The sequence below is a fragment of the Rhamphochromis longiceps genome, linkage group LG4 (assembly GCF_057381845.1).
Source record: "Rhamphochromis longiceps isolate RC_006_pf linkage group LG4, R_longiceps_female_GT1.1, whole genome shotgun sequence".
Taxonomy (NCBI): Eukaryota; Metazoa; Chordata; class Actinopteri; order Cichliformes; family Cichlidae; genus Rhamphochromis; species Rhamphochromis longiceps.
The window spans coordinates 11,439,669-11,462,120 of NC_140560.1; the positions used below are offsets into that span (position 1 = coordinate 11,439,669).

The 22,452-nt window shown below is 44.5% G+C and overlaps 1 protein-coding gene across 1 annotated transcript in view; it reads right to left on the minus strand.

Moving 5' to 3' along the window:
* Nucleotides 1–22,452, minus strand: part of grin2ba (glutamate receptor, ionotropic, N-methyl D-aspartate 2B, genome duplicate a) — a 137,757-nt gene that overhangs the window by 87,227 nt on the left and 28,078 nt on the right. The window contains exon 3 of the mRNA XM_085403270.1: nt 18,871–19,509. Within this exon, the coding sequence (XP_085259396.1) occupies nt 18,871–19,509 (639 nt within the window). The remainder of the gene's footprint in view (nt 1–18,870; nt 19,510–22,452) is intronic.

Genomic DNA, 22,452 nt, shown 5'->3' on the forward strand with positions numbered 1-22,452 from the left:
CAAGAGCGGCGAGGTCTATCGCGATAGCTTAATTTCTCTATCGAGTAAAAGTTATATCGCGATACATATCGTTATCGTTCTATCGCCCAGCTCTAATTAAAAGCAATATTTTTTTTTACTTTTAATATGGAATTGATTGCGAAGGTTCAACTAATTAATTTAGACAAGCGATGGAAAAATAGTTACATTTTTTAGTTGAATGCACTGGTTATGTTGGCTTCAGATGAAACTGTACCAGTACTTCAGGTAGTTTAAAATCAATTCAAACAGTCTGAACAGGAATGGAGAAGAAGTAGTGGAGTAGACAGGCATCTGTGGCTGTGTCTTAAAAAAAAACAATGCCCTCACTACCCACACATTAAATGATTTGACGTGACATACTCACATTCAGCCATCGTTGTACTTGTGGCCTTTTAGTCTTTTTATTTTTTACTTATTGCAGCATCCTTGTTTCTATATTTCAATCCCCCCCCCCCCCCCACACACACACACTGACACACACACACTGACACACACACCTTCCTTCACGCTCTGAGAGTTTTTACCTCACCAAAAAAATTCCACTCTCACCACTCTTCTCACTCTCACACTCTATCTCTCCCTATCTCTCACGTCCTGCATTTCCCTTGTCAGTCTGTCCCCTCGCTCTTTCGTGTACATGCAAACCTCTCTTCAGGCGTCAGCTGCTGTCCTGTCAGATTTAGGGGGAGACAGGTGGAGAGGAGAAGCGGAGAGAGGACGGAGCGGGCGAGGGAGGCTCATAAAGACTGAGAGAGAGAGCGAGAGAGAGCGAGAGAGAGGGTGACAAAGTGAGAGAAGGTTGAGAGAGGGAGCGAAACGCTTCTAATTCACAGAGACGGGCTGCGTTTCCGTGGCAACGTGGTTTCCATCGTAACAGCCCTGCTAAGGATGCCATTAGTCGGGAACAAAAAGAATGCCGCTCACCACTTGTATGTCAAGCGTGTGTGTGTCTCACACACGTGTCGCACACACACACATACACTCAGGGAGCACAACAATACACAGAAAACACAATTGTCTCCTGCATGCATTTTTTTCTTTAAGCTACACAAATAAAACATTCAGAAGCACTCAAAAGTCTCACACACACACGCACCCACCCACACAGCGTTGCATCCCCCCCCCTCCATTCAACTCACAACACACATCCTGCTGCCACTTCCCCACTGCCCACACAGGAGTGAATACAGACATATATTAATCTATCTCACACCTGCAACGTGTCCTGCTGTGCCTCCTATATAAAAGTCTTTCCACACTTTGAGCCGCTGTGCTGCGGGGGCCTCTATATTCTGTGTTTTTTAGAAAGAAAGATGCTAAAGGAATGTCTGATACACATGTTGTGCACATTGCTGACCTTAAGCACACATTTAAGCCTTCAGCTGGCTCGCTTATCAAAAGAAACACACAAGAAAGCTTTTACATTTGTAAATCACTGGCGTACCGAGCAGACAGACACCAGTAAGGAGTGTGAAGGTCAAAGCAGCGGCGCTAAGACTGCAGGAGAAACGTGTTCCTACCTAGAATATTCATGCCTAATAGAGAAGCTGAATAAACAGGACTCTGACAGTCCTTAGTATTCAGAAGAGAAGTGGATAGTTTGTTATACAGAAGGCATGCTGCTGACCCTTTGCATCGCCACTCAGTGATGCTCAACAGCATCTCGAAATGACTGACAGCACAAAGAGGCCGAGAGGAGGATGCAATACAAGCAAAGCTTTTCACCTTTTGTAATGTTGATTTATAAAATCAGCCAAGTCGCTGAGTCTCTTGTTGGGTGTCGGCTCTGATTTAGAAAAAAAAAACTAATAAAAGTGATGCTAAAGTAAAAAAAACAAAACAGTATGTTGTGTGATGATGCTAAAATGTGCACTGTGCAAAATTACCCTCTCTAAGCCTGGATACAAGACAGCATGTTGATATTACTGTAGGCAGCAGGCATGTTGCTCACTCTCTGCTCTGCTCCAGGGCATCAGAGACAATAACCCAGTTTCCACTGCAAGGGCCGAATAGCCAAACAGAACTTGTTCGTAATCTGCTGCATGTCAGTGAAATTCCATCTCAAAATACACTGTGATTTGTTTTGTTCCTTATTGCCAAAGGAGATCAAACAGACAAATGTTGAAAACGGTCTCATTCCAAAATGAAACTGGAAAAAAAAAAACTGGCAAGCGCTTTTAAAGTAATGGCATGAAAATAAAACATGACAGGGGTTACTATCAGTTACTAGAGCACTCTGAAATGAAATCCCTGCACTGTAAATCTGGCTATGCTATTACATTTACATTTAATCATGCACCCTGCAATCTTGTGATGGAAAAGTGATTGAAGATTCGCTGGCTACGGGTCAGATTACTCGTGAAAATGTTGCTTGAAGTGGTCAGAACAAATAGTAGGCCGATACTGCATGGGTATCTGCACTGTAATCGGACGACTGTTACTGAGAGTCAAGATGCTGATATCGGTATAGGAAGCAGCTCGTTCTCAAACCTCAGCACTGCTTTGGGCCAAGGGAGATGTTGTTTGTCTCCATACAAGCATGCACTGCTCCCATATATAGCCGCAGAGCTACAACACTGTTTAGATCCATGTAGGTCAGGTGCAAATCTATGTACAGTGATGAGGAGAGAAATAAAAGGACACTTTGGAAGTTTCAGCTGTGAAATCACAGTATTGTTGTGGTCAACAATGAATCCATTATACTGCATAAAAACGGTGTAGCTTGGCAACCAACACCAACAGAAGATAAATGCAGTAAAGAGTTAGCAAACATGCAGTTCAGACATACAAAACCAGCGAAATTTGAGCTGTTGGCTAAAGCTGCGTTCGCTTATAATGAAAGCAGACGTTTGGAGCTCGCAATTTAAAAGAAGAATCTGCCGTGCAATGCAAAAAAGAGACATCAAGAGACGTATCATTAACAATTGTTGAACTGCATAAAGCTGGAGAAAGTCAGAAAAACGCATCTCAGAGATTTTAGATACTGATCAGCCCACAGGTGCACAAACTGTCTGTAAAAGAGATGATTAAGTTTTATGGGCTCCAAAATGAAAAGAATCCAAAAGCACAGCACAAAACTGCTCAGTCAGTTAATTTTGTTTTTAAAAAAGCACAGATTAACAGACCGGGGCTGGGTAAAAATCTGCCTTTATTACTGTTCCGGTCACAGATGGGTGTTGTCCTTGAAGGGCCACAAGATTTACTGATGAAACTGAGGTTGAGGAGTGTGTACGGCATAAAAAGGGCTTCATACAGTGCCAACACGAAATCTTCCTCCATACAGTGAAGAGAGTGTCATGATTTGGAGGCGGTTTGATGCCTCTACACAGCTCGCCATCAGTTTTTATCAAAGCATATTAACCCTGTGAAGTCTGAGCGATGAAAAAAAGGCCAGAAAATTCACATTTTTAGAATATCAGTTTGCATATATGAGTGCAAATTATTGCTCACAATAAACAAACGCACATATGGGGGGGTTATGGTTTACTCATAAATCAAATATAATACACTCAAGGTTACAGGGTTAGGCTTTTTTCACACATGCACTGCAGAACTTCCACAAGGATCTGAGCACAGAGCGCTTAATAGCCCAGTGATTTCACAGCTAGTGGCCACCCAGGCGGCTCTCTCACCCAAACCAAACAGCAGACCGCCTCCTGCTGTGTGCTGCCTGTAAGAAAGGACAACTTTGGACAGTGACCCCGGCTGATTCTCCTGACCGTGCACAGGGTTCAGCTTTGCAGGATTATGTCAGGGTGGCTGTCTGCCACCGAAAGCTCTGTAGGAGTTGGCCGATACACCAGGACAATAACCCAAAGAAGTAAATCTTCTGTGGGATCACTTTGACCAAAGAAAATCCATCATTTGGAGTGGCTCCACCAGAGAGTCCAGAGATGCTGTGGAATTATCTCAAGAAGTCGTTCACAGCAGATATCCTGTCTGAGCTGAAGCAGTTTCTTTAAAGGAGAAATTCTTGCTAAAATGCTTTTAGTTGTTGCTGCCAAGGAGGCTCGCCTTTTTATTAAACCCAAGAGTCCACTTACTTTTTCCAGAACCACTATGTGTGTGCATTGTGCTTTCGTCGCTTAAGCACACAGCGCCTTTGTCAGTACTTGGGACTCCAACACAGATCTGATCATAGATTACAACCACCGCAGTTCATGCCAGCGTACCACATGTACTGTGTACACAAAGGCCGGCATAAGAAGAGATGCTGCCGTTGCTAAAGCCAGGGTTGGTGCATGAGCTGCGCGTGCAAGGTGAAGGTTTGTGGCGCGGTTGTGTGAGCCGCCTGTTTCATGGTTACATCCATCGGCGGCACAAACACTTCTGTCGACGCAGTCGATGCTACTGGCTAAGTCAGCAAGAAGAGGTGCGGGACAAATTTTGTTGGAAAAAACAAAAAAAGAACAGCACTTAAACAGAAGCACGAAGAGGCTTCTTGATAACAGAAACTCCTGCAGGGTGCAAAAAAAGCTGCGCTTGTGCTCAGAGATAGCTGAGTGGTTAAAGTCGGCCACCCCTGGAGCCTTGTGCGTCGCGCCCCCCCCCCCCCCCCCCCCCCCCGCTGACCTTGGATCAAACGCTGACAAAATACTCTCTTTTCTGTTTAACTCCTTGCTTTTTAGAGTCAAAGGAAAAATCACACCACTAATGAGATATCCATGTAACGATTATGATTTTTAACACGCTAGTGAGCCAGAAAAGCTCATTACCACTTTAGGTACAAACAAAAAAGGGATAGGCAAGAGGCGAGCGCAGAAATATCACTGTAAAAAAAGAACTCGATCACCAACAGCAAAAACACCTGAACAAAAGAAAGGGCCATTTTAATTAGCTCAGTCAGTTTTAAAAGGCATCTGACAGTCCACACATATTAATATGAATGCCTGAAAGACACAAGATTGAACTAACTATAGATAAAGGGGGAAAAAAGAAAGAAAATCACCCTCAAAAATAGCCTCAAAGTCCACCTGACACCAGGAACACAGGCAAAGCTCGACAAATTAAGAAATTAATACCACAAGTCACTTTCTCAAATTGAGGTTAATTAACAGACTATAAGAGGATGTGGCTGTTGGCTCCACTGACCGCAGACATTTTGGATCTTCCAGAATTTGCACTAAGAAGAGATGGTCAGCTATAGAAAGAGAAACACATCATGTTTACTTCAAGTTGCTGTAACAGCAAAAAAGAACTTTGTAAACTCTACACCCACAACCCCAACCCCAACAAACCCTCTGTCCACTGTTAGCACATACAGGTGTTGAATATTGATGTTATTCTCCAAGAACAGTAGGATACTAAGCTCTGTGTTTATACCCAGAGGCCTAAAAATAGTGTTAAAGATCTATAATACACAAGCAACCATCTTGAGGGAATCATCCGCTGTTACATAACAGCCAAGACATATGTCTGTACGACCGCTGTTTTGTACCTCGAGGTGGAAGCATGTTTCAAGACGATAATGGCCTTGATACTAAGTGCTCTATGAACACAGGAGAAACCGGAACATCGCTGGAACTTCAGCAAGCACAGAGAAATAGATTTCCAAGTAAAAAAAATACTCAGAAGTTGGACGGCAGAAATCCAAGGACATGTTAAACTCTGGGGGGAAAACATGACCCTTACATTTTCAGTGTGGTCGCATAAATCATGTTGTACAAGGAGCAAGATCTAATCGCGCAAACCTGGCCTCTTGTCTTTCTCGCTGGCTTCGCTTCCCGAGATAAAAGTTCGGCTCAGCGTGCTGGAGAATCAACGGCGATGCCCACATGCTGTAGGTAGGTGCTACTATCGACTGGCTCTCATCCAGACCGAGGAGATAATACGGCACAGACGTGATGTTATTGCTTCCACGTTCCTATCGAACGAGGTAACCTTGGCATGAGTAAGAGCACAATGCTAGTACAGTATCAGCTGTGATTCTGTCTGTGTAAGAGATGCACACCACAACGTTAGAGGCATAAATTTTAAACACGAATTACGGCCCATTGTTTGCTGAGAAAACACAGTTACAACGCGTTTAATCTGAAAGCGTCTCTTTAAAAAAGCCATTGGGTTCGTTTATGAGACGCATGCATGTGTATGGGATTGTTTTTTTTGTGTTGTTGTTGTTGATGTGCTAGTTGATGTCCTAGTACAGAGCGTTCTTTCTATTAGCATATTGCATTGTACAAAAGCCCCCCCTCCGTGCCCGGCCGCCTCATGCCAATAAAAGTCTATTAATAAGCCTGTTTGACTTTGGTAATGCAAATCAGCCTTCAGAGGAGAAGAGAGGAGCTCTGGTCCACCCAACAAGTGCTTGACACAACACTGATGTGCCAGAGAACTAATGCAAATAACTTTAATGCCCAGTGGGGGTTGTTTTAGTGATAATGATAACGATCATAACTTCTGATACTGAACATTGAAATGGTGTTAGAGATGATCAAAAAAAAGCTCACAAATGCTTGTAGCTGTGTGCAGCTACACTGTACTGCTTTCTACTTCTTTAATGCCTCCTTCAGTTCTTCATCAACCATTTTTAGCTAAAACGGCAATGCATGCGCTAGTCTGTTGGTTACTCCACCACTTCAATAAGGCTTCGTGGATTTTTATGGCACTGGGTATAAACACTCTTGCTGGCTAATATTGACTTTCCAATCAGATGTTATTTAATGCCACTTACAGGCAAAAGAGTCAAATATATCCTGCAAAACATATCATCAGCTACCAGACAGGTTGGCAAAGCGAGCGAGGGTGAGTGTCTTCTTCTCTAGTGCTTGCCATTTGCACGACTTGACTTTAATGCGGTGACAGCTGTTTTTCAGGCAGCACGTCAGCCATATTGGCAGCAGATTTGGAGTTTTTTGAACATCACAAGGGCATAACTGATTGCAACAAAAAATAGTCACCATGGGTAGCAGCATGCACCAGCGGCTACATAACTTCCTACAGAGCTGAATTTAATTTGTAAACTCCAGAAAGTTATCCTGCTTTCTGCCACAAGTTGTTTAATGGTTAAAGGCTATGGTAAAAATAAAAGGGAGCATCCAAATTCAGCGATTTCCCCGTGATTGCGTTTCGTTTTTGCTGTTCGATACCATTTGAAAGCACTTGCAGCTTCTATCATTAGGGTGAAGGAAACACAAGAGATTGAACTCTATTAATTGTGTGACTCTGTTATATTTAAGTATCCTGTTTGCAGTTTTAACAGTGTGATTATTTATTTATTTTTACTAAATCCATTGTCATTGTCACATCAGAGTCTGAACATTCGCAGAAAATTGCAATCCCCCAAATTGCTGGAGCATAGTGAATCATTCCAGTAATTACAATACAAAAATATGGCTACCATCTATTGATTATCAATGCAAGGATGAAGCGTATTCGTGATGTGCTGGCAGCCCAGTCCTTCGCGCTGTACCGATAGTGTCCACAAAGTGAGCAATATACATGCCGGAGGTGTATTTTTCCTCTCGGAGTATTGTCTATTTATCACGTCTGACTCATATGTCTGTGTACTGTATCTGTAAATGTGTTTGTATGGAAGCTGAAGGCCAGGCAGATTGCCTGCCGGTCGACGCGCTAGGACGAACTGCGGGGTTGTGGGTAAATGCGGAGAGACAGAGGGAGTGAAGACTAAAGAGGAGGTAGTGTTTGCTGTAATTTAGGAGAACAAGGGAGGGGATGGGCAATATTTACATTCATCACAGGAGCTCGCCTCGCTTCAATTCACATGACGTGAGAAAGTGAGAAAGGGGAAGGAGAGCGCCGAGCGGTTTGAGATAAAAAAAAATAGAGAGGGAGAGACGAGACAGAATGGGGTTGAGCAAAAAGATCTTTTTTGTGTTTGTTTTCTTTTTTTTTTTAAATTCTACCCCAGAAATACTTTAGTGAAGAAGCATCTATAAATACAAGGCACCGGGCTTTCAAACCTGAGCAAATATGATATTCTTGCCAGTCAAACAGTGCATTTTTCTATTTGTAATTATCGGGTAAACCACAGTGCCCTTTGAGCAGCTTTTAAAACAAACTGCACAAAAAAAGAGGAAAAATGAGCTCGCTCCTGTGATTTCACCATCTGCAAACTCACATCCGAGCACGGATTTCGATTTATTTACCGTAATGATTACATTCACTGCAGAGCTGCGTTTCTCTTCCCTCCTGATCCGCCCGTACGTTGCGGGGAACAAACGGGGTCTGGCCTGCTTCTTTCCCACCTGGAATCCATCTTGGGGAGAAAACCTTACACACCCAAAGAGATTGGACTGTCACCCGGGAGGCGCACGGCTTGTGCGGACGTGTGAAAACGTTTGCCATCACGTTTAAGGTATATGTGAGCTTGGACGGCTGCGAACATGGAGGAAGGGGGAAGTTAAGTCAGCATAAACGTGGAAGACAAGGGTGTCCAGGGTTGAATAATTTTTACTCTGCAGGTCAGCAGGAACACATCTGAACATATTGGTCTGATGTATAGGCTGCTGCGTGCAGCTGCAGCTGTGTGTGTGTCACAGCATGTGGCTCTGATGACGGCCAGCTTGGCTCAGCATTGGTGAGTAATTGAGTGAGCACATTGTGGTCTTACGCCTTTCTTGTTCCACATCCCTGCCTCTTGACTACATATCCCCCTCCTTTATCCCTCCATCTGCATTTCTCCTTCCCCTCTAGCATCCTAATTTTGTCTATTTCCTGTCTTCCTCCTCTGCTATTTTTTCTCCCACCAACCGATGCAGGGCTTGTAAGAGAAGAGGCCAAAGGTGAAGCAGAGCGTGGACGCCGTAAGGGCAGGTGAAAGGAGGCAGAACCTGTTGACTAAATAAAGCATCAGGAGGAAAACTTGGATTAAAACTGTTCACAATGACACATGGGCGATAACATTTCCATGTATTGACTGCGCTCAAAGCTGTTACTGTTCTATAAAATGCTATTGTACATATAAATGAATCCAAGCAAACTGCAATTAAAAATAAAATCGACTTACTGATGTCGCGCAGCAGATTTGTTTAATTTATGACCAGCGCAGCGTGACCAAAAGCCTTGATAGAACTTAATCGAATGTGAATATATTTGCTATTATGTGGCATCTATTATTATTAGAAATGGTCTTGTTGGATCATCTATGATGATCCAGCACTATGAGTTTGCAACCCAAGGAAAAGGGAGTTGTTTTTTTCACTTCCTGTTCTCTTCCGGATGGTTGAGGATGTAGGATCTTCACCTTACAGTACAAACTACCTTGAGAAGACTGTTGTTAAAGTTTGGTGCTATGCTAATTAAAGTAAACTGAATATTAGCACCGGTTTAGCTCGCCAGCTGAGCAGGCGACCAGACCGATCGTGACCCGAGGCCCTCCGTCTTCTCCCACTCTCTCTCTCTTCACTGTGCCTTCTAATAAAGAAGCCCAAATATTTAATCTAATGGAAATGCATTCAACCATCTTCTCCGTATTTTCTCTCGCTCATATCCAGAGCACGTTGAAATCATACTTGCTGAAGTCGTGGAGGATTTGAGCGCTGACATGACCAGACAGGCAGTGTGAGTCACACAGAGCGATCCTCCTATCTCAGACTGTACCTCTCGACTCGCAGACTCTGAAACCAAGTTGCTACTGCATAAACAGACCTCGAGTCTCAGCGCCGTGTTCAGCGGCAGTTTCATTTTGCTCTTGCGCCTCGTCACGACGCCAGAAAAAAGCACTCAGAGACTGACACGCAGTTTAAAAGTGGTGAATATTCATGACTATCCTCATGAATATGTATGTTTTCTTAGAGTAATTACTATTATTTCTGTTGTTTTGTTTTTTATTTCTTTAAATGCACGTGATGATTTCCATCTTGTACCTTTCTAACAGACTGGGAAACATGAGCTGAATGTTTTTGTTTTTGTGACACAAAACTTGGCTAAATTTGACCAAGTAGTACAAACTAAAGTCTAATTCAGATGCTGCCAAGTTTTTCAGTGCTCCTGCGCCTTCCCAGTAAATATACTCATAAGGCAACTTGAGTGAAGAGCCGATCTATGTTCAAATCATACTCACTACACCTTTGACCGGGACTCTGATCAGTGAGATGAACAATCATGGATCAGCTGGGAAATGTCAACAGGGCAATGTCATAACCTTGCACCGGGAAGAGCAGCAGAGATTGTGACTGGACAGATATAAAGACTTGTAGGGAAAAGGATCATCCTAGATCCTGCAGATGTAGCAGGAAGGTGTAGCTCTTCATCAGTATCCCAAGTGTCGTTAGACAGTAATTAACTAGAGTTCAGAATTTGCACCGCTTCTGTCCCCTCTCCATATATACTGTATAGAAAAGGACTGACTCATCCCAGCCTATGTACATTCCCTTTCCACCCCTGAATCAGGGCGGAGGCAGGCAGAGATAAGACTAATAAGAGTCCCAGCAAAGGGCTGGTGTAAAGGTCCACAAGAGGCTAGGAGGGGCGGAGAAGGGGCGGATAAGAAGGGAGGAGTTGCTTAGATCATGGTGGCAGTGGTTGGGTGAAGTGGGAAAAGGATGGGAGTGTTCGATTATTTGTGTCTAGAGGAAGGAGACGTTTGGGTGTAGAGGCAGTAGTCATGAAAGGAAAGTACAGAGGGACAGAAGATGAGGCTGATGCAGGTAGTAATAAAGTAAGAGGGAGAAGAGGAAGAGGACGGGGAGAGGCTGAGGCAGGGTGTAAAGGCATGTCTAAAGGGATGGCTGGTGTGGAAGGAAAAGGTGTGGTCCCATACCGGAGGGACAGAGAGTGAAAATTAAGAAAAAGGAGGCCAAGTGAGGAGGAAAAGAGAGGGGAGGGGCGAGACTGAGACAATGCCTGAACCTGAGGGGAGGTAAAGAAAAGGAGGCAAGGGATGGATGAACTGTCCCGGTTTAATGCACCATTCCTGACAAATTTCGCTCAGTTCTGCCGGCACCTGAGAACAGGGAGAGGCAGGTGAGTGACAAGGTGTGGAAAACAGGGGGCAAGGAAGGGGGATTAACCCATACATCTAGTGTAAATCTGTCCGTCTGGCTCATGAGCTGCCACGGGACGAAGGAGACCATCTACAACAATCCAATTTCACAAATCAAGACGGAGAGGAAGAGTAAAACAGCAGAACGTTACAACCTGATGAATGAAAAGACCGACAAATCAGCATTCAGCGTTTTTTTTTCTTTAATCAATCTTCAGGTATTAAAATAAATTAAAAATCACAGAGTGAAAAGTGAGTCAGGTTCAGAGAGGGAGAGGTGCAGAATGAAAAGTTGTGGAGCAGGTTTAAAAATGGCCACATTCTAAATGGTCGGAGTAAATTGAGACCAACAGGGTTAGAAAATAGGACACATAAATTTAGGGCTCTCGATACTTTTCACTACCTCTTCCTAGCTCCCTCTCTCGCTCGAGGAAAGGAAAGGGGAACACACACACAGTGGGCTGTCACATTTTCTAAACCAGGACAATGAGAAGGTAACAGACTACTGAGGGGACATTTCCATGCAGAAATTAAGAAAACTTTCTATAGTTTTGGATTTATCCTCTTCCTGTAAAGCTGGGGTGTCAAATATAAGGCCCGGGGGCCAGAATAGGCCCGGCAAAGACTCCAACCCGGCCCATTGGAGTGTGTTGGAAAATGTAAAGGAGGGCACAAAGTTGGGAAATTTAACCTTATTTTAAGACGTTTTGCAGCTCCCCCATATTTCATACTAATTAAGGTAATTAAGTAACAGTTAAACAACCAAATGGCTGTTTTTTCACTGTCAAACTGAGAAGTTTCTATTTTCTTACAAAGAGTTACAAAACAAAAAATGTTTTCTGTGAATTGACCAAAACTATCTGTTTTATTTTTATTTTAAGTCTGGGCAATGACATGCGTTTTTATGCATCATTACACATTTATTTCTTATAGTTTAAGCCCAAAAAGTCATGCTGGCAGATTTCTTTCATTTATTACAGCAGTATTTCTTTATCATGAGGCATACAGTTGAAATTGCACTTCTTTTTTCTACGTTATGATATCTCAGGGATTAAAAGTGTAATTAAACTTCTTTACACTGGCAGAAAGGGTGAGCTACAATGGTCTGGCCCATTTAAGATCAAAGTAGGCTGTATGTGGACCACGATGTAAATTTCGGGATTCAGCTGAGCGTTTATATTAGCATTTTTTTGTGTAACAGTAAAAAGTATATATACAATCTCAAAACACGTGCAAAGTTCCAGAAAAGGAACTCTCCCAGTAATCTTTTTGCATTTGAAAGCAGCCGTTTGGGACACTGCTACAGGCACACAGACAGTAAATGAGCTGACCGAGATGCACCTGGGGATGAAACCAAAAAAAATAAGGAAAAGAAAGTAAAGAGAACATAGCTGGGATGAAAGGATAGATCAGAAAGCTGTTAGATGGGGTTCAATATGCTTTGCTGGACACAAAAAAATAATAAAATCCACAAATGAATTGAACAATTAGAGGCGAGGGACACAGATGAGAGACTGGAACAGACAGAAACAGAATGGGGGGGAGGCAAGAAATAAAAACAGACAAAGAGAAACTCGGAGAGAGAGAGAGCGACGTCAGGCAGAGGAACACTCGCTTTTTAATTCTCTTATCGTTTACAAATTGCTCCTAATTGCATCTATGTTTTAGCGAGGACGCGGTCCTGCCAAGCCGAACGGCACATTACATTAATAGAGTACAGGACCTCGGTGATTGCTACAACAATAGGTGCTATTGTAGGACATTAATTGGGAATATAAATGCAGAAACGTTTATGTTCAACCGCCCCGGATAAAAACCCCAAGAGGGCACGGTGAGCGTACAGAAACGACGCCTAAACAAGTCTGTTTCTTTTGGGGCCCAAAATTTGAAAGAACAGCTCCTCCTAACTATAGGGTAAAACGTAAACACAGAGAATGACCGGAACATGCTTCTTCAGAGGTACGGGCGTTAATTGCACCACTGAACTCCCTCTTGGCGCTGTGATTAAATGGTTCAACTGGCTTACTTGCGCACTCCACGGCAATTACGTCTGGCTCCGGTTCAACATCAGCCCGGTCTCCTCTGAACACAAAGGCACGCAGACGGGGACGACTCGCGCTCGTACACAAAATTGCTCTCTCTCTCTCCCCTCACAAAAGGCTCGGGACACCCGCAGTGCAAATGACCACTTTTAGAGAGGTGAAAACAGCTGAATTATTTGGGCAAAAGTTAATTGATCGCATCCTGCTGTTTGGCTTCTGAAGAAAGCTGCCAGTCGCACAATGGATGCGAGGGAACAGATTTGTTTGTGTGCCCGAGCGCCCGAGCATCCCCCCGTGGATGCTTTGTGTGTGGATGCGATGGTGTCGTGGAAACAGTTTAGACTTTCTTAGAATATCTGTTTAATATGCATCCATTAATCCCCCTTGTGACACATGTTACTGTACATTTATGGAGGGAAAAAAGCATGTGTGCCATCATTTTGCATCCTCCTGCATGTGTGCAAATGTTATTCATATTATATTACAGTTTCCAGTAATCAGGGTTGGCTGCGTTCCCCTTTTTCTCGTTAATTGCTGACGATCTTATAGCTAAATCCTATGCACAAGCAGATGCTATCTCCCTCCTAATCTACAACGACTGCCTCCTCCCTCAGATTGGTTCACTATTCTTGTTGCGTAGTGGCCCTGGGGGTGATCGGCAACAACTACAGCTATTTGTGCCACTACAAAGCCGTACCTTCTAGACAAGCTGAGGAAAATAGCGCCGCATGTCTTGATAATATGAGCATTAGCCAGAGCTTTAGATCGTGCTGATTACTGCAGTCCAACAGACACTGTAGTGCTACAACAAACAGGGTGGTGCTGGAAATCACTAGTGACAAAAGGACTGGCAGCTACAGTCATGTTGGCTACATAAACACAAACACACAGATGCCTATAGACCCGCACGCACTTAAACAGTTAGATGAGTGCCTGTGTTTTCTCTTTGGTTATCTTATCCAGTCTTTCACAGATGTGCGGACAGCTGTGCTCGATCCGTCTTCTTCTTCTTCCTCTTCCATCCTCCTCCATCCAGGCGTAGGCAGATTCTCTTTTTGTTTGGATAGATGGCAACACCACTGCTGCAAATAGGTCTGTGTCGCTCCCCGACTCCCCTCTCTCCCTCTGTTTTCTCAGTCATGTGGCCATCCACACAAAGCACTCATCCTCTTATTTATCGTCATGCCCTCCCTCTTTCCCTCCCTCCCTCATTGATCTTACTCACTGATATAGATGTGAGAGTCTTAATGGAGGCTTAATAGTAAAGGTAAGGAAATCCCAGAAAGTTGATTCTGTTGTGGACACAGTCGGGTTTTTTGCTTTTGGGTGGGGGGTACCACGAATCTCAGGATGTACCACAATTCATTGTTCATGTTAACTTCCTAGACAAACACATAAAGTTAACCAGGGAGGGACCAACACATACAGAGCAGTATTTAAGGTTTGACTCGTATCATCATCCACTGGAGGATAAACTGGGCGTCATCAGGAGGCTACAACACAGAGCGAACACCGTTCCTGCCAGACACAACAGCCAGGGAAGGAGGAGAACAACATATCAAAGAGGCCCTGAGTAAATGTGCTTATCCCAGCTGAGCGTTTAACAAAGCTGCGAAGAGGCCAAAAGAAAGCTCCGGGTGATTCAGAAGAGAAGAAGAACGAACGCTGCCCAAGCAAAAACCATTGGTGATCCTTTATGTGTCAGGAGTATCGGAACAGCTGAGATGCATTTGTTCAAACCCCAAAATGCTACAAAAATGGGTTCACCCGAAGGATCAGGTCCAACAGCATAAACTGGGCAATAAAGTGTTTGTGGTTCCTGGGAATTATATATCAGGGAAACCAAGGAACCTCTGACAAAGTGGATGGCACAAAATAGAAGAGCAACCTCATCAGGATAAGACGCTGCTCTGTATTTACACCTAATGGGCCTGTAAGTGTAAAAAGAAGGCTTGGTTCTTGGTTTGAATGAGGAGTCAAAGAGTCCATTTACGTGAAAAGGGAATGACCATCGTTGAACCAAGGAGGGGATCTACAATGTGGTTACGGTTGGTGGTTGGTTTGTTGGTGGTTCGATCCCTGGCTGCTCCAGTCTGCATGCTGAACCTTGAGTGTCAATTTTAGAAAACGCTTAGACATGGAAGAAAACGCTTCTGTAAATGAGACATGGATAAAATGCCTTAATTTTTGAGTAGAAGACTCATTTCCCGCAGGCCTCCTTGTATATTGAGAATCAAGAACCTAAGCTTGTGACTTATTGTTAGGCAAAGGTTTTACTTTTAGTTTTAATGTCCTAATGGAACTGTGTACCGTTTATATGAGCTGGGACTGAAGGAGTCACTTGGTTGAGTGATGAAACTTTCTGGGAGATGTGAGTTTGCCTTGATCCATCTCTCACCTTTCCCCTCTTCATCCGCCTAATATGGTGCTAATATGGACCCACCTGGATTCCTCCGCCCATGCCTTTCATCTATTTAACTCTTCCACTTTCATGCTCATACACAACAAATGTGGAAGCTAGAGTCCCACTTATTCCTGGGTAATTCCTTCACTTGGAGCTTTTTGCTTGTTACGGATGTCAAACGAGTCTTAGTGTTTTGGGTAATGATCTCTGACTGTAGGCTATATCAAAGATGGATGTAACTGCTGTGATGTCACCTACTGCTTTGTGAAACCTTGAGTTGAGCTGGAGTTTAGGATAAGCTATTACTAAAGTTAACTGCACATTAAAACAGATATTTGGTGTTGTCCACGTGTGCACGTGTATTTTGGTAAACTCAGCTTTTCATTTGCATCTTGGCAAATGAGATGAGCTACTCACCATTGGTGTCTCAGCTGCAAATAGCCAGATATGATGGCGAGTCTGACTGAAACCACTGTGTGCAGTTTCACACCACAGATAATCCTCCATTTTGAAACATAGTATCACCGAGATTTCTAAAAAAAATTTCTGCAATGATTCCAAACGAGTGCGCTCATGAACTCTGCAGGAAAATATTGTGGAGGTCAGAACAGAAAGCCATTATCGCATAGACTTTTATAGGACGTCTTTGCGCACCCACAGGTATCGCCATCTGGTGGTTTTCAGACAGAATGCAGGTTTTTAGCATTGGCGTTTTTCCGACCCCAAAGCTACGTCCGTGTTTTCTGCTGTCTACTGTCTACTGAACATGTGATTCCACGAGGATCCGCTCACTTCTGGAGTCAGCCTTTAATTTAGGGAACTGCAGTTTCAGCCCCAAAGCATGTTCCTTGGTAATGATACTGCTTTGTAAGTAACACTCATGCATGCATGAAAAAGAGCATTTTTCTGATAAAGATCCAGTTTGACTCTTCACACTTACTCTCCTGCAGAGTGCCCGTTTTATGGAATTATCTTGTACCAGTCCTGAAAACTCTCCTCTCCAGCACACACTAAAACCCCAAACCCCACCTTCTCCGTCGTTTCCTGTTATCATCTTTCCTCGGATGTGTAATGAAAAAGGAGGGGTTATGCTGTCAACTGTAATAGCAGCATTTGGCCTTCAGTCTTGGCGGATGCACTCATTTGTGTGTGTGTGTGTGTGTGTGTGTGTGTGTGTGTGTGTGTGTGTGTGTGTGTGTGTGTGTGTGTGTGTGTGTGTGTGTGTGTGTGCGCGCGCGCGCGAGCATGTGATGATTAGGAGCCCTAAGATAAACGCCCCGTACTCCATCCCTATTTCCCAATCTTTGTCAGTCCATTTCCTGGAGATGCTCTCTCAGAAAAAAACACAAATACCAAAAGCCAATTTTTCTTAAGCTCTATAACTCTGCCTTTCATTTTATCTTCCATACTTTATCGCTTTTTCTCCATCGCAGCTGTCCGCGAGAGAGGAAACTTTCCCCCTCTCTCTTTATCTCTCTCAGCACCTACCACTCACTTTTAGACACAGTATCCCCCCCTTCCCCTCAAGTCTGAATGGTCTTAAACTGACTACTTTTGTGCCCTCTGGCCACATCTGCCCGTCTCGTCTACAGGCAGCCCCCATCTGAACCCCACCTGATCCACGTCCCGCCTCTCCCTTCCTACCCACTTTCCCTCAAAGTAGAATTTAGTCCCCTCAGTCTCATTTCCTCCCCCCGCTATCTTAATTTCTCTATTTTCACTCATGTATTTTGCGTTCCCTCCCTCTCCTGCCTTCTGATCCTTCCCTGCTATACTTTCGGCACTCCGTTGTCTCAGCCCATTAGGCAGACACAAATCCGTTCGGGGACACTGAGCCTTGGTGCGACCTTGTCCCTCCTGACTCCCCCAGACCTCAGCGCAGCCAGGAGGAAGCTCTCAGGGGAGGCAGTCTCTGGCTTGCAGTTGGGGGAAATCCATTTAATGCTTCTCCACAAAACGCTGCTCTTTTTCCACCGCGTGGTGCACTTAGGGCCACGTGCACTTAATTAACAACACCGCTGCTGCACACACACACAAACATGTTCACACGGGCCAATTCCTTCTTTCTCGTGGATTTTCTTCAGCCTGTGTTTTTGCATTCGGTGAAGCACAAATAGAAATTTTAATATTTAACACAGTTGGATGACGATTGGAGTTCTTGAAATGATTTATACAGTTTTGTTTTCTTTAAAAAAAATGTGATTAGCAGGTCTGGGTGTGGGGGTGCGTGTCTGTACGAGGACTGAACTGTGAGCATAGATGTGTCCGCCAAGCAGCAGTGTCTGCAATTGGAGTGGAGCAGTTTTAAATGGGAGCAGACGGTTCTCTGCCACTTCGCTCCTTAGAGCTCTAATGAGAAGGAACAGAGAGAAGAGTTTCAGTGGTGGCCGCTGGCCTCGGCGTGTCACTGCAGCTCACATCTCTGCTGGCGCAACGACCTGTTCCCACCAAGAGGGTACGCGGACAAACTAGAGGATGACTACATGAAGACGTGGATGGCAGAGATAAGACTGAGACACCAGGTTTCACTCTCCGTCATAGATCTATACTTTTTTCCTTAACTGTGTGTGTGTGTTTTTCCCAGCCAGCACCAAATGAATGAGCTGATTTTGAGAAGCGGAGTCCAAATCCAGATCCCAGGCGGACACAGATAAAGCAGCAGCAGATTGTTTTATCCCATTAGGCAGGGCGTAGTAAATAGGCAGAGATCTAGCTCTCTATTCTGGTGCAATCTCCAGCTGATCCTGTCACTGGCATCAGCTCTGTTGGCACTTTGTCTTTCAAGTGAGACACCCCAGCTTAGCATTGCTGTCTGTCTGTCTGTCTGTCTGCATGTCTGCAAACAGGAACAGGAAGGTGGTGGAGGAAGAGTCAAGAAGCCCTCTGTTACAGTCAAGCTATGCTTTCTCTGTTTTATTGAGGCTTCATTATAACATAAAATTACACGAAAGTGCTTTGTGTCATTTTTAAGTCATACTTGCACACATGAATAGTGCAGAACCACAGTTTTTTTACTCTTACTGCCAAATACAAACTCACCTATTTGATAGCAGACGTTTAAGGCCAGGGTTGCTTTCCATCACCTAGGCTACGTCTGGAAACTTTAAATCCATATTTTGTTGATTGGAAAACGTAATCAATCCGTGACAAGATTTCACGGGGGGAAAGCAGTGGGAACAGCGTGATTGACAGCAGCCAATCGGAAATGAAACGCAGCTGAGATTTAAGGTTAGAGTGAGGACTGGCCTTGTGAGAAGCAAAAACAGCGTTACCTTCTCCTCCAGCGTGCCAGTTTGATAAGTTGTCTGTGCCGGTCACCCAATAACAAGACAAGAATTGGAGGTGTACATGTGGTTTGGCATAATTGGATATTTTGTATTTTAATATTAAGACACAGCCTACACATAAATGGTGCTAATTCCTTTTTACAAAAGCTGTCCTCTTGTGTGGAAGTGACCTACCTTGGCAGCCATGATCATGGAGGAGCCTCCGCGTACTCCGAGAATGGGGATATGCGTCTGGGCTGAAATGAAGTCCAGGATCTGGGCGATGGCCTCCTGGTCAGTGTCATCCCCAAACACCACGCCCTGTAGCCAGTGCTCCGTCATGAGGTCGCAGATGCTCTTGATAATGCTCTTAGGGTCAGTCTCATTCATGGTCAGCACTTCAACATTCGGCGCCATGTGAATGAAGTCTTCCTTCTCTCGGGCCCCGGCCAGCGCCACTTCACTGGAGTTGCCCACCAGAACGACAGCGATGCTGAAGACGTGCAAGATGTTGGGCAGGGCCATGTGGTGGGGAGGAGGCTGAGGGATGGGAATATAGTGGCTGCCACCGCCTCCTCCGCCGGGCTTGTCTCTCCGTGAGTGGCAGGCCGGGGGCAGGTGGAGAAGGCAGAGGAGCAGGAGAAGGAGGGACAGGCAGAGAGACGAACCGGTGCGGTGGTGGTGGAACGGCGGCGGGGGTGGATGTAGGGTTCGGACCCGTTCTTGCTCCTGAGCAACCGAGGGGGTGCCAGAGCAAGCCCTGGCATGGCCGCAAGGTGGGGAGCAGCCGCGGCATCCGCAGACAGGCATGGTGTAGGAGTGGGAGAGCAATACCTGCCGAGACAAGGAGGAGAAGAAGATGGAGATAGGAAAGAGAAGAAAAGGAGGTAGGCAGAGATTTGACAAAACAAGATGACAGAGAAGAAGGAAAGAGAAAAAAAGAAGCGGGAGATGAAGAGAAACAGAGGTTAACAAATGAACTGCCAATCAGGGCTGGATGCATCATATGAATCAAAGCATAATTTAATGTCAGTTCAAAGAAATGGGACAAAGAAGGAAGAGAAATATCAAGACAAAGCAAACTTTAAAAGGAAAATAGAGATAAGAGATGAGGTCAAATTTCTGGTATGGATACACAGATCTGATATTTGGATCAGAAATTGGACTGACAGCGATTCGAAAAGCTACATTTCTGCCTTCAGTTCATGCAGTGTTTACTCCACCCATCATCACGTCACCGACTAGTAGGGACGCTAACACTGCTTCAGTAACACTGATAGTGTTCCCCTGTGTGCTTTTCTATCCGGGTATGATTTTAGTACATTGGCAGCGTGTTTGTGGTCATTGCCATGCTGAAAACGAAGCTGCTGTCAATAAGATGCTTTCTCATGATTGTTCTCATGACTCATAGGTCAGTTTTCAAAATGCTTCTGAAAATGGTTAAGTACAAGGACTGAAAGAAACACTTTCAGAAAGTCTGGAGAACTACTGTGCATGACCACTTTAGAAATTATAACAAAGCCTGGCTACTTGGAACCAACATGCAAAGAAATAAGGGATGGCTCAAGACAAGGAACTAAATCATTGCTTCCTTCACTTCACCTGTGAGTAGTCGGATCTATTTTGTGTATGCGGAAGTAAACAAACGCTGATTGCAGAGAAAAGAGGAACCGCTGCAGCAGTAAATGGGAGCAAAGCAAAAACCTGAGTTGGAGCGAAAGGAGCGCAAATGAAAAAAGGCGAATAAGCCAAATACAGTTTTTGATTCGAGGTGTTTTTCATGTATTGTTTTACTAATAAAATCAGTAAATATATTCTTGGATGTAATAATTTTGTTTTACAACGCTGCGTAATATCAGCGAAGATCCAAACTGTTGGTCATTTTATATTTCATCTTAAACATAAAGCATTGCTTTAGCTGCGCCTCCTCTCACACACCCACAGCGCTGGTTGCTGTCGTCATGATATAGCTTTGTTATATTTGTCTTTTAATGAATATCTAGCTAAAAAAAAATAGATGATATTGATTAATATTCCAGTATCAACACTAACAGAGACACACGCGACATAATGGAGCACAGTTCAGAGTTTTCAAGTATAATCTTACAAGCATCAATTATTCATGTGGACTCCTGAAGCAGCACTATAGTATAAGGATGATATAAACTCTCCCTCCAGATGAGACGGCTGAGAGTGCAGCAGAGGAAGGAGGGACGAACAGAGCGAGCGAACTCAAAAACCATAAAGGGCTGGATGGAGGGAGAGACGGCTCCTCGTCAACTTCAGCTGACTGACTAACTGTCTGGAGCGAGATGACTGACACGCCGACCTGAGACGAGGACAAACCGACTAACGCCGGAATTGATTAAGGGATTGACGGCAAAGGTGCTCGGAGCAGCTCGCGAGGCTTTGATATGATACCCGCCCACCTCACTCAACCCCTATTGGCCTAGTTTAAGCACTTTCACTCGTCTGCTGTCCGTCCCTCCATCCTTTCACCTCCCTCCCACGTTCTACTTGACCGTATCTCTCTCTCTCTTGCCTGCTGTCTGATTCCCTCTTCCCTGCGCATTATTTATAGAGCTTTTCATTAACGAAGATGCAGAGGGGCCAGGTGAGCGACCGAAGGAAAGGAAAAGAGAGAAATCAGCGAGATCCAGAAATGATTCGAGGAGAGGTGAAAAAGACAGCTGGAGCGATGACGCCGGACATGAAAAAGAAGATGTCTGTGTTCTCTACGTGTTTACATCTGAGTGAGTGGGAGGGCATGCGTCCTCTTGAGCTTATCAGCATATAGCTGGTGTAGGTGTAACAGTCGGAGGGAATAGATGTTCACTTTGGTTTCGTGGGCAGACATACCCAGGGCGATGGGGGTGTAGCTTCTCATAAACTTGCTTCTGAGCGGTGTATTGTGCGCGTCTCTTGTACATGACTGCCGCTAACGAGGCAGATGGAAGGTACAAAGAAGAACAAAAAACGCTAAAACAAAGCGACGCTGACAGCTAGTAAGACAGGAAATGACAGAGAGGAAGGACGAGATTGAAAGAGGGATAAAGGGACGGGCGCAGAGATGACAGAACAACTTCTTTAGCCGAGACTAATTGCTGGAGGTTCGTCAGCGCTAATTACAGGTCCCTGTGTTAATAGTCAACTGCACACCACTCTCCAGGAAGGACCCGAGAAGCGGGAGGGATGGATCGAGGGAGGGCTGATAAGAGGCATGAGGAAAGAAAAAAGGAGAGGAGGAGGGCGGGCAAAGGAAACGAAAAGAGAGGCAAACTGAGGAGGACCTCAGTGAGAGGCATAAAAGATTTTTTTTAAAAAGGAGAAAAAAAAGAGGAGCAGGAGAGAGGGGGAGAGATTAGAGAGCGGGATGGAGGAGAAGAGGAGAAACAAGAGGAAAAAGACAAGCAGAGAGGGAGCAAGAGAGAGAGAGATGCCCTCTTTGAATCTGGACTTCTCTGGCAGCACTCTGTTTCCATGGCAACAATTAAAATAAGCCTTCATGCGCACAGACACAGTTGATGGACACAGAGATACACACACGCACACTCACACATTTTGTAATAAGCATTGATCATATAAGTGCAGCAGAAGTCCAGAGCACTGCTGCGCGTCCTTAAAGTGGGTGTAGTTCACACACCAACTTATTACCATTAACATGGAGACCTTTGATACAGCCGGCATGTGAACAAACACACACACACACATACAATTACTTTTTTTTATAATGTTCCTCTCCCTTTCTCTCCGCATCACATATATATTACCCTGCAG